Genomic DNA, 13026 nt, shown 5'->3' on the forward strand with positions numbered 1-13026 from the left:
ATTGAAGTGAACCAAAGACAACTTTTCATGGGCCTGTGATGACTGGAATAAGGTGATTGGGTCAAACGGATCGAAATTTATAATATTTAGGTCTTATGGTATCACGAGAAAATGGCGAATAATCAGTGAATGTTAGAAAAAGGAGTTTTTGAGGCCACGACTTCATGTGAGTATCTTTAAAAACATTCATTTTTGAACCAACATAGGTAGAGTCTTGGTGCGGGGATTAATTACTACATCCTGTATTGTAGAACTTGAGTTCATCGATAATATCGTAACCAAGGTGATTATTTTGGACAGAAAAGAAAAACTATCAGTTCCTGCATAAATAGTTATTTTTCGAATGCCGATATACATTACAACAAGAAGAAGATGTGTAAAAAATAGTTTTGCAGTGGTTCAAGGAAAAGTGTATTAAGGTGTCCAAAAAAATTTCCTTGAAGGCCCAGCATTAAAAAAAAACTAACAAGCATTCAGCAATTGTGACATGTAAGATCAATCGGAAGCGATACAATAAATTTAAAACAAACAATAAAATGTTTCAAATGATTGGTCACGTTTGAAGAATATTTGACTTATGAGCAGACTGCAGTTTTTAATGAAAAAAAAAGATTGTAACATTTACTTTCTTCGTTTTCCAAATTTCGGTATCGCAATTCAAAGTTTTTTTTTCGAAAACATTTCTGACCTATCCAATTGTAACAATTTCTAACGACCTGTTTCAGTATTTCAAGTCATTCGTAGGGAATCTCAGTTTAGAGTTGAGAAATAAGTCGTCGAGGAACCATGAAAGCACACAAAAGAAATCCTGTTTGCAGTCATGTTTAGTTGTGTGTTTGTGTTCGTGTGCTTGTGTGTATGTTATGTCTGTGTTTTCATGAAGAACTGTTATTGTGTGTGTATGTTTAAGTACTCATGGACACTTGGTCTGGGCTTAAGGACATTTACGATTTATTGTTCAATTTCAAGTTGTTCTTTTTACAGATTTTTTTTCACATAGGAAAGTATTACTTTACTGAGTGTGTTTGTGTTCTATCGTTTTTCTTGCAGTATGTTTCGAATGTCATCGATCTTTTTGTTCTTTTTTGAGAAGATAAAATAGCAGAGTTTTGGTTTGCTTCTGTCCAATTTATTTTTTTGCGAGTGTAAAAGTTGTGTGTGCTCTTTCATTAGTAAGTAACGGAGTTTTTTTTATGTTTCTCATTTAAGTGCAAGAAGAAGATATTCATTTCTGGCAAAAAGAAACAAACAGTTTAATTTGTGTGGTGAGCTTAGTTTTGAGTTGAATAGTTGTAAACGTTTGAATTTGAAGGTTCGTGTATTCAAATTGTCGGTAGGGTCGCTCTTGATTGGAAAAAATGATTCTCTTAAGTGGTCGGTTCAAGTTTTTTTTTGTATTCTTGGAAAAAATATTGCAGAGAAGATTGTTTGCCTCCGATACAAAAACTTATTCTTCCCAAATAGTTTTCTGGCTTGAGTTGGTAGTCAAAATAATCCGGCGGTTTCAAGTTTAGGTTTTTCGTTAAAGATTTTTTTTTTCGTTTAGATTTTACTTACACATTTGTTGGTCGTAAGTCTCAAGAAATCTTAGAATTTGGGATATCGTGTTGGCTTAAAGTGTTGGTGATTGTGTAAATATGTTGTTCTAGCTTTTTCTTATTTTCTGTAGAAACAAAGGCGTCTCCAATCCAAAACATAATTAACTAACTATGATTCTTAGAACATAAAAAAGAACAAACTTGAACGATATTTTTTTCATAGATCGATTAAATTAGAACACTTGCCATGCCAGTTTGATTTTCACATTGAAGAAACTGGTAGCTTTATCGAGTTTTTTTTCGTATCAAGTTCAATTAAAAATACGGTAGTTTTTGTTTTGCGTTTTTGACGATTTTTGTTTTGTTTCGCTTAGTCTTAGTATTCTTAAATTTGTGCTCAAAAACAATTTGCTTGCTTAAAGATTTGATCTGGTTGTGATGTCCAGTTTTTTTTTTGGTATTTTAAAGATATTTTACAAGTGTAGTTCCTCTTCGTAAACTGCTCTGTACTAATCTCAAACTCACATGTGTCACGATTGGACACCTCAATCAATCAATCAATCATCGTTCGCAAATTTCAACGATAGGTTTTTACTTTGGTTAAAGGAAAAAATCATCTCGCGGTGCAACATTTCACCAAAACGATTTGCGCCTAGCGACAGTTGTTTTTTTGTTTGTTTAAATTCTTTTCAAACACCTTTTTGGAAAAGATGCGTCCAACAAAGAGTCACGGGGATTGTTGTTTTACAATATTATTTTTTTCTTTTATTAAATTCGATTCCGTTTTCGGAGAGTTGAACATTTCTGCTGAATTTACCGAGCGAAAGAGTGAGAGATCTTTAATAATGAGAAGAAATAACATCCATTAAAGTCGAAGAAAAACAGTTTCGGTTACAATCTAAACAATGTCCATCTGTATTTTAGTTTTAAGTATTTTTCCTTACTTTTTTTTTTGGCTCGGACGCTTGCAAGAGGCCAACCGCAATAACAAGTGTGCTTGTGTTTGTTTGTTTTCTTTCGGTAGTGATTCAAATTTCATTCCATAATAAGAGTTTCGCTTATGGTTTCCTTGCATTGCAAAGACTGTTTCTATGATGGCTGCGCGTTTTCTGAACACCTATATTTTACTTCTTCACTGTTTGGATTTTCCTCATATGCACTACAATCATTCGAACCTTGCTTTCGTTTGTACCCATTTTAATTTCTCAGTTTGTCTCTTTGTGTCTTTGTTGTCTTTTTTTTTCTTTTCTATTTACATTTTTTGCTTATATGCTAGTTGAATTTTTCTTCTGCTTCAATATTTTGGTTTGCTTTCTTCATTCTCAGTTTTAAGCCAAACTGTTCATCGGGGTCTCTGCTTATTTGGTAGGGTCCGTTGATAAACCTAGTTACGGCTTAGATTATCTGTCCATTATTTTTATTTCATCACAATCGTCTTTATTAGTATGATTAAGAGTAGTCAATGATGAATATAAATAAGTAAGGTGTGTTGTGGATGTGTGTAAGTTGGTGAAAGTGGGTTTTCACCATTACAGTTGTTTTCGCAGTGAAGAGATAAATATCATTTCTCTTATCTGATGCGCTCGTGTGTATTTGTTTTGTGTTTATCTTACTTTGCTTTGAGTTTCTGAGAGTGGTAGTGTTTTTTTTAGTAGTGTGCCCTTCGCGTTTTAGCTCATTTAGACGTACCATTCTTTTATGTCTTTGGAGTTTCGATTCTTGGATTTCTGTGATTGACCCATTCCACTGGATTGCATGCTGCCCCTATCGCTTCCACTGTATCCCATGTTTCCACCGCCGCCCATGCCCATATTTCCCCCTCCACCTCCTCCCATACCTCCGCCACCACCACCTCCTCCTCCATTGTTTCCTCCCATTCCGTTGCCTCCGTTGTGATAGTGTCGCAAAGATCCATTCAACGGTAGCGTACTTCCGCCATTGTGATGACCATTTCCTGCCATGGCACCTCCACCATTTCCGTTGCCATTGTAGTGTGGAGGTTGCTGGTGATGCGGTTGCTGTTGGTGTGTGTTGTAATGGGAGTTGTGTGCATTGGCGTGTGCTCCTCCCAACAGAGCTGCACTGGGTCCCTGTCCGTAGAGTCCACTCTTGTCGTGTTCCGTTTTGTACGATCGATCCCCGTTGGACTTGATCCACAACACAAGTAAAATGACTAGAATCACTGCTATCAATGCACCTGCTACGATTCCGATGATCATTGCCGTTCGTTCCTCTGCTTCCGAATTGATTCGTCCACTCTTATGTTTGGGTACCCTTGTCGGTGAATATGCCGGCGGATGATTAAATGGAGGTTCTGGTTCTGGATTTGGAGGCTCCATGACCTTCACTGGCGGTGGTCTTCTACCACCACTCGGCTTCTCATCGGTTTCAACATCATCGTCATCCGGTTCAGGTCGTCTAACATCGATAACCTCATCGTCTTCGGTTGTCGATGGTGTTTGAGGATACGTCGTTTCTCGAATATGATCCCTATCTCGATCGCGGTAGCTAACCGTCGTTTCTGAAGGTGTTTGTTGCTGTGTAGTCGAACCATAGGTGCTAGAGCCAGCCGTCGACCCTGTAGTGAAGGTCGTCCTACTGCTAGTTCCACCAGTCGTTCCACTCGTACTGCCCGTAGTGGTACCCATCGAAACAGTTGTTCCATAGCTGGTTGAACTACTTCCTCCACTACTGCTACTGCTACCGTAGCTACTACTGCTTCCATATGCCGTCGTTCCACTGCTGGTCGTATCTATCTCCCGAGTTGTTTCGCTCGGTTGATACGTATCCGATCGACCCTGTGTCGTCAGCGTAGTCGTTCCGTCCGTTTTCCTATCGAAGTCGATCGTGGTGTACGTCATCTCGGGACTCGTTTCTGAAATAAATTACATTAATGAACATGACCTAACCTAACCTATATGACTGCCACCCGACTAACCTGAGCTCTTGGCCGTCGACGTGGTAAACACCTCCGTTACTTCACCCGAACCTGACCCATGTATGCAGTCCTCATCGTCGCACAGCTTTCCGTCGTCCTTCTTGCGGCCACCTTTGCCACCCTGTGGAGTCGTTTGCTTTGTCGGTGGCACGTAGACCGGCGTAATGAGATCATCGCCGCTCCCGTTCTCGAAGGGCGGTGTGCACTCATCCTCGTCGTCTCCCCGGCAGCCAGATCCTGCTCCGCTGAAGATCAGATCGTCCATCACACCCGGATAGCCGCTTGCCGGTGTCTTGAAAGCATCCGAAGAATTCTTTAATTAACATTCACGATAGCGCCACGGTTCGATCAGCCGGGGTGAGACAGACGAACCGTGCTCATTAGAAATACATTCATATTGGTACAATGTGTGGAAAATGAGAGGTTACGCGATAGTGTGAGATATTCGATAGATAAGCGAAAGGAGGAAGAGTGATAGTGTGCGCGATTCACAAGGCGTATTTGGAAGGGAAGATGTGCGTTAAAAGATGATAAAACCTATTGTTTAAACACTACAAATGAGTTTTGTAAACCATACGGCAATGAAGCTGTGAATGAATTGAAATTCCTGAAAAAATCGAAACTCTTACTGTTTGAGGATTTTCAGTTCATTCATAAGACGCTGTTTTTGACTTTAAAACCAAACAAATGGAATGGTAATGAGTTTTGTGTGCATGATTAGAAGGAGTTTCATGGGACTTGTGTTGAGTGCTATTGTTTGTTTTGTGCTGTGCTTCGAAGAATTTATAATTAATTTTTTGATTCTCGTTGTGTGCGTGTGTTTCCGTAGGTTTTTTGGTGTGTAGCTGTTCGAAATTTGTTATTGTTGTAGGTTGAGCTGACGTGAGGTTTCTTGGGTTTTATAGCATTGAAAACGTGGGGTGAAATTCGGAAGGGGTTTTTAATTGACGAAAGTTGATTGCAGCTGGTTTACAAATTATAAATAAAAAACAATCATGCAACTTAGTTTCTTTTATCTGTTCTTTTATTACTCTCAGCTGGTTTTTCTTCGGTTAGAATTTTTCTAAAACAACACAAAAGCAGAAATATATACAGAAATCAAATGTGCTTGAATATTGTTCTTTAACTTTGAAGCGGTCTAAATAAACAGATGTTTTTCGTTGGGGTTTGTCGACTTTTGTCATCATTTTTTCCGGAATGTGGGTCGTCGAAACAGCTCTATATTGAAAGTTATTTAACCCGTTTGTGTGCAAAAAGTTAGAAATCTGTGCAGAATACGAGAACACACTCATCTAATCGATAAAGGTTTTACTGAATCACTCGCAAACAGGACAGCACAAAACAAACATTTAGAACGTTTTGAAAAAGAAAATCAAATAATTGAAAAATTACAATTTAGCATGATATTCATGTTGTGCCATCGTAGTGTGAACGTTGTTAGCTCAAAATGGAAGCCACAGTATTCGCTAAATTCAACTGGTAATAACGTTAAGATTTAATACTATACAAAAAATCAAAATTGTTTCACAGCTAGGTTCGAAACTTGTGTTGAAAGTTTCCACTCGATGGCACAAACTTCTGAACAAAACGATCAGAAATCAAGGGTTTTCTTCGAAAGAAAAAAAAAAACAATCAATAGATATTAAGAAGTTCAAGAGAATTTAAAAAAGAAAAAAACGAGCGATTTGTTTGTCATTGATATTTTTTGGTTGAAAAATTGCTTTTTGTTTAAAATTCTAACCTGCTGCATTCTTTGGTCATTTCTATCTAAAACGCCAGTTACCAATTGCACATCACCCCGCACGTTAATGTGCGGGTCACGTTCAGCCGCCAGGTCCAGCACCCGGAGTCGATTGACGGACAGTCCGGCAATGACCCCACCGAAGGGGCGCTCGATACGCGATCGGCCATTGCGCGAGATCTTACCGCCAACCTGAATGTTAGCCATCGAGGTGAACACGGTTGATTGATGGCCTGTGGGTTGGAAAAAAACCTATGTTAGCTTTGAACCCACTTCAAGAAGTTAGCACTTGGTTACCCGAGGGAAATAGTGTTTGGACGTTGTAGTCATCAATCTGGAGTGACGCATTAGCCCCGGACCGAGTAAATCGTACAACGTGATAATTATTGTCATTAACCTTGACACCAATTTCGCCCAACGGAAGATCGTTCGAACCAACGTTATAGACCATGAACACATTTCCTTCGACCTGGTGATGAAAAAAATAATTTAAAAATAATTCTAAACAGTACATTGATAAATTATAATTACAATTTCCATTTCAATGTAATCCTGTGTCGTGGAGCTTTCAATTCGTAGAAGCACAGCATCTGTTTTGGTAGTCACGAATCCAAGAGCAATGTTATCTTCCTCAGTGTCCGGTTGCCGACCGGGTGGAAAGCTGTACTGAATCAACCCTTTGTTGTTTCCAAACTCGTAAGAAATAGATTCTAGAAAAAAAAAACAATGTTAAAATCAATGATAACTTATTCCACAGGACCACGACATACCGTCATAACAAGTTGGTCCAGTGAACGAGGTCATGTCACATTCACAGGCGTAGGCGTTCCATTGCTGCACACAAACCCCCCGATTGGCACAGGCATTCTGGCTACATTTTGTCGGTCCCTCACAGCCGGACACCACCAGCGAAGATGGCACCACAGCGTCCTCTGTCAAACTGGGTGAAGTATCCGCCAAATCTACCGATGCCATGCAACCTTCGAAGCCGATCCTCGATGCAATGCTCGACGGTAGTCTTGTATACATATCCTTGAATACACCTCCCACATACAGAATTCCTTCCAACTCCAGGTGCATATTGTTGCCGCTTGCCGTGTAGATCTCGATCGATTCATCCACCGCCAAAGTGTGTGTCTTGGGTCCCGGCCGTCGAATGCTAACCGAATGCCAGCGGTTGTCGTTCATGTGGATCCTTGCCTTGTCACGGATGGTGATCGGTCCATCACCCAAATCGAACACATAGTGGATGTGTCCATTAACCAGCTCCACGGCCAGGAAATCGTTTCGTTTGCCTCCGTTGTAGAACAGCAATCCGTTCGGTTCGAGCGTTTTAAATCGGAAGTCAATGAAAACGGACGAATAGGCCTTCAGCATCGGAAGACCTACGTACGAGTGCTTTGAGCGGTAAGTTGCCGGTTGATAGGGAGATCCGGGTGGGGAATTCACGAACCGGGCCGTCAACTTGAAGGAAGTTGTCGGCAGAGCTGATAGTTCCGGTCCAAGCGTTTTTACCAAATCGACGTAGCTGTGGGAAAGAAATGTAATTAAACTCATCAGAATTTGTAAATCGAAAGGCTAGCAAACGCATGCTAAAGTTGCGATTTCAAGTTTCGGTCTAATTTGCGACAAAACGCTTAGAAAGATTAGGAAACACAATTTTAAATAGTGATCCTAAATTTAATACATAAAGATGAGTCAGTTTGAAATTTGGTGAAGTAATGTCATTGGACACGAGAAAGGTCGTGGTAATAGTTTTGGATCCCTCCCATCCAAGAAAAGGGCCCCTCCAATACAACTTTTGTTTTTATTCCTCACGAACCAAAAGTCGTGGCATTAGGAACGACTAAAGAAGCTACATAAACAAAGAGGCGTCATGTTTCGATTGGAATTTTGGAATAACTGTCAGTGTCATTCCAATCGAGTAAAACTAAATAAACTATAGTAAACAAAGAATCGCAATCTGATCCCTTTTAAAATAATGAGCTTGCAACCCTGCTGTAGGGCTGCATTTAATTAATACTGCTAGGTTTTGCTCGATTGGAATGACGCTGACAGAAAATCAAAAATTCCAATCATGACATTTCGTCTCTTTGTTTACTATAGGCTCGTTAAGTAAAACCAAGTAGTCTGAAAGGCAGCCGGACAGCAGGGTTGCAAATTCATTATTTTGGAAGGAATCAGCCGGCGCTTCTTTGTATGTAGTCTCTTTAGAAACGACCGTCCCGAGTTCACGTGTACTGGATAGCAAATCGAAGCTAGCTAAAGCATGGATCATCCAAAATCTGGACGCACTGTTTATTATACCATAGCGCTCCTAGTTGTCGGATCGAGAATGTTTTTACAGTACTTTGTTTGGAAATTTTTCCTCTATCAGGGCTGAAAATTTCATAACGATTCGTTTTGTTCCAATAAAGTTACACGTAATGGAAGCCGCGAGGCGAAAATTAATGTTGGACACACACGTCAAAAACCCGACGTGGTCTGGTTCAAAAATAGTGAAATCTGATTTTGGGCGGCTTCCTGGCCAAACATTTACAAAGCCACTGGTCGGGGTGATGTCCCCGCCAAGTTCCAATTCGTTTTTGCCGATAAGTTGACAAGAAAGTGTTTGATCAGGCAAGGTATTTGCAGCTGCGGACAAAAAACCCCGGTTTTTGTGAAAAACAAGACCATGGACTCCGAAATGTACAAGGAGGAGTGCCTTAAAAACGTTTTTTTTCGTACATTAGATCTCACAAAGGAACAGTAAAGTTTCCGCCAGATTTGGCAAGCTGCCACTACAGCTAAGAAGTATGTACTGTGGTATCGGGCCAACGGGTGGATTTTGTCGAAAAGGACATCAACCAACCCAACTGCCCTCAAATTCGCCCTATCGAAAAATTTTGGGCAATTGTCAAACAGAAGATGAAGAAGAATGGTAGGATGAATCGGGATGCAACAGAAATGAAGAGATTGTGGAACAAAATGGCCGCTGAGGTCAGTGAATAGGGTGTCCAAACTATGATGAGTGGTTCTCGACGAAAAGTTCGAAATTTCATCAAAACAACATAGGAATATTTTTTTAAATTTTTCTTTGAAGTACAATAAAAACCCTACATTTTGATTACAAAACATTTTTATTTCGTTTACATAGCCCTGAGATAGACCCTTTTTAATGCGTCCAGATTTTGCGTGATCCATGCTTTAAGCACTACAAATTTGAAAGGAAATATTTGGTGGATTATTTTTGTTCCTTTTGCTTTGGTACCGGTACGAAATATTTGGATGCAATAATGAGCCTACATTTTGGATTAAAGAACACGTTAGGAATATATTTACTAGATTTTGCTTGGAATAAATGTTTTCTATGTGCGAAATACTTTTTATCTCCCAAAGAACTTTGATAATCCCTTCCACAAAAAGCCTAAGGCCTGAGGATACTTCAATCTCAATGTTGACTCTTAAAGGTTTAATTAACAATCCATGAAATTCAGTTTGAAAACCTCAGTTATGGAGGCAGAAATCTGGCCAATCTGCATTACCTGCAAAATATATCACGACTTTGAATGGAGTTTATAGTAGACTTTCCGAAAACAGATAAATTTATCGAACTTTCATTAGATCACCTGAATTTTGTTATTACTCTCTGGAGCCACCATTAACAAAAAAGTGACAGAAATAGATTATTTCATAAAAGTTAATTCAGTGGTTTTTTCGTTATTGATTCGATTTTAATCGTTTTAACATTTTCATAGCATTAGTAACTTAACATTTTACGTTCTATGATCCACGCATCGTTTCTACTCTCTGGAGCCACAAGCAACAAAACCAAAAAGCCAACGAATTTTTACTGCATTTTTCCGTTTAAGTTTCAGGGTTACTCACCGGTGACCATTGTACACGAATCCCTGCAGCTGACCGACGAAGTTGGGCATCGCAGCCGTCATCTGGATTTCCTCCTCCGCATGGAACAACCCACCCAGATGCAGCGACTTCACCTCCAGGGTGCTGTGTCGGCCCAGGATTGCTTCCGCTAGTTTTTTTTTTTGTTATCGTTGGAGCGCATATCGATATCGTTGTTGTTTTTGGTAAGTGATGCGATGTGTATGCATGTGATTGTTGATGTTGTATGTGTGATGCATTTTATCGAGTGGATAATGTGTGTGTGTGTGCACGTGACAAATTTAGATTGATTGTTTTCGATTTCGAACCGAGCGAGTGGTTTTGTTTGCAATTTGCGATGCGATGTTGAGTTTTTTTTCCGTTGCAGCATCATCGAACGTCGCGCGGACACATATGGTTTTGTTGATGGGGGTACATTGATGATGTGGACACAATGACGAAATACAATGGATTGTTGTTGTTGTTGTTGTGCGGGGTGAAGAGAAGAACAAGAGAGAATAAGAAGAGAAAGAAGAAGAGGACACATTCTAGTAAAAAACGATTGGTTTCGTTTCTCTCTCCTCTCGGTTGTGTAATTGTGATGCGAGAGCTGATGCTAGTTTTTTTTTAATTGTTGGTTATAATAGAATATAAAAGTATACTTGGACTGTATTGTTAAATATATATGTAGGCAATCTTGAAAACAGGGGAGCATTTTTTTTGTTTCGGTTGCTATTGTTCTGTTTGATTCAGCCGGATCGGGTGAAGAAGTGGGTGGTGATGGTGGGAGGATGATTGAGATTGGTAACGGCAGACTTTTAAAATTTTATTTATCTAAAATTTGTCTATGTTTTAAAATTTGTTTACTTCAAATGTGCCGCGGTAAATACTTAATACTCAGAAGAAAAGCATCTAGGATAGTGGAAGTATTACATCGAAATTTTGCTAATTTGTGTAAATGTTTAGATCTTCATAATGAATTGATTTGTGTAGATATTAACTTTTTTTTTAAATTTTATGTCAGTTTATGTCCAACAACGCCAAAAAATAATACCAAGGAGGCACATTCATTTCATCAGAAAAACGTTAACTTTCTTTTCTCCGTAGTGTTTGCGTGATTAGAAACCGATCAGGCAGCTGCCGGTTTTCTACCGTTCTCTGGTTCTCCATACCTTAATCTTATATTAATATCAAATAATTGTTCTTACATTACAGACGCAACCTTGTCAATGGCCACTTCGGAGAAAAAGTCCAGGCGCTTCTAAGCGCTAGAGATGAAAATCGAAATCCTCGACTGCCTTGCTTAAGACGAAACTTAGGCAGTGCAGTGGTTAACAGAAAGTTCGCATTGCATTACGCTTTAGTGAAACGAAAAAAGAATCCGTGATGCAATGGCAACTGGAACTGATATGTCAGCTAAATAATCGTTCCGTAGTCGAAAAAATGGAAAAGGCACTAGTTTGTGGATCGAGGAACATAACCTAAAGAGGGTTCCTGTGGTTCATCCAACAGGAACCATCTTCGAGTGACGGAATCAAGACGTTTAACGCTAATAAGCGATATTCTCTCCATAATGTAAAGCTCCGGTGACAAAGCGCTTCAGCAGATGAAACCGCTGCAAGAAATTATCCGGCAGAATTGGCTTCCATAATTTTGGAGGGAGGCTACAATGCCCACCAGATTTTAAACGCAGATGAATCGGGTCTGTTCTGGAAACGCATGCCATCTAGAACCCATCTAGTTAAATCGGTAAATTGGCAAACTGATTTAAAACTGCGAAGGAAAGAATAACGCTTCTTTTTTGCGCTATGCTTCGGGAGACCGTCTTTTTAAGCCACTTCTGATTCTTTGCGTCCTCGTACCTTGAAGGGCATGGATTTTGATCAGCTTCCGGTACATTGACTAACTAACCAAACACCAGGGATCACGCAAACCGATTTTATACAGAGGTTCGAAGAAATGTTCCTCAAGTCAAGAGACAAAAGAAGAACACTTTCATGCTCTTTTAATTATCGACAACGGTTATCCTCAGCTGGAACACTCGAATGTGAAAGTGGTGTTTTTACCATCAAACACAACATCGTTGATCTAGCCCCTTGACCAGGACATCATTGCAAGCTTCAAGAAGCTGTACATAGGCAGGACGATGCGATTTATTTAGGAAATGATGAAAAAGCATCCGACACTGACTGTTCCAGAATGACGTTTCCAGAAGCTTGGAAATCTTTCACTATGAAAGAATGCTTGGAGCAAACTAGAGCGGTTCTACTAAAGTCTGCTTCATTTAATATTGGAACAAATTCTTTTGCTCATTGTGGCGCTCCTAGTGGACGGATTTGGAAACTTTTTCCACCCACATGTCGGGAAATTCATTACCTTTCACCATGTATTTATGTCATAACACCAAACGATAGCATTTTGTAAACAACCGCCATGGAAGCCGAACGGAGAGATCAAATTGTGCACAGTTTTCTTGAAAATCCATTGTTGTCGGCATCGAAGCTAGCTAAACAGCTTAAAATGCCCAGAAATACCGTATGGCGTGTTATCAAGCAGTACAAGGAAACATTGACGACGGCTCGGAAGCCGCATTCGAAGCGTCGGAGTGGAACTGTCGACCGGAAACTGCGTGGGAAAGTCATCAAGGCCGTCAAGAGGAATCCCAATCTTTCAGACCGCGATTTGGCCAATAAGTTCCAGGCCGCTCACAGTACGGTGCGACGAATTCGTCTCCGGGAAGGAATAAGGTCATTCCGAGCCAGCAAACAGCCAAATCGGACGCTGAAGCAGAACAATGTGGCCAGAATCCGTGCTCGAAAGCTGTACGACCAAGTGCTGACCAAGTTCGACGGATGTATTCTGATGGACGATGAGACCTACGTGAAGGCGGACTTTGGGCAAATCCCAGGTCAAAAATTTTATTTGGCGACGGCTCGGGGGGATGT

General features: G+C 40.1%; 1 protein-coding gene across 6 annotated transcripts in view; it reads right to left on the bottom strand.

Annotated features, from left to right (window-relative positions):
* Nucleotides 1-3102: 3102 nt before the first annotated feature.
* The window catches only part of LOC129747393 (neurexin-1-like), a 113500-nt gene continuing 103576 nt past the window's right edge, over nt 3103-13026 (bottom strand). For 2 of the 6 annotated variants that reach the window (XM_055741605.1, XM_055741596.1), the window contains exons 11-17: nt 10085-10232; nt 6988-7745; nt 6749-6927; nt 6515-6686; nt 6218-6450; nt 4477-4789; nt 3103-4413 (exon numbers count right to left, since the gene is read on the bottom strand). In XM_055741605.1, coding sequence (XP_055597580.1) covers nt 3218-4413; nt 4477-4789; nt 6218-6450; nt 6515-6686; nt 6749-6927; nt 6988-7745; nt 10085-10232 — 2999 coding nt within the window. In that variant the 3' untranslated portion in view covers nt 3103-3217. The remainder of the gene's footprint in view (nt 4414-4476; nt 4790-6217; nt 6451-6514; nt 6687-6748; nt 6928-6987; nt 7746-10084; nt 10233-13026) is intronic. The other 4 variants (XM_055741620.1, XM_055741613.1, XM_055741635.1 and 1 more) reach the window with 3 other exon arrangements.

The sequence above is a fragment of the Uranotaenia lowii genome, chromosome 1 (genome assembly GCF_029784155.1).
Source record: "Uranotaenia lowii strain MFRU-FL chromosome 1, ASM2978415v1, whole genome shotgun sequence".
Taxonomy (NCBI): domain Eukaryota; kingdom Metazoa; phylum Arthropoda; class Insecta; order Diptera; family Culicidae; genus Uranotaenia; species Uranotaenia lowii.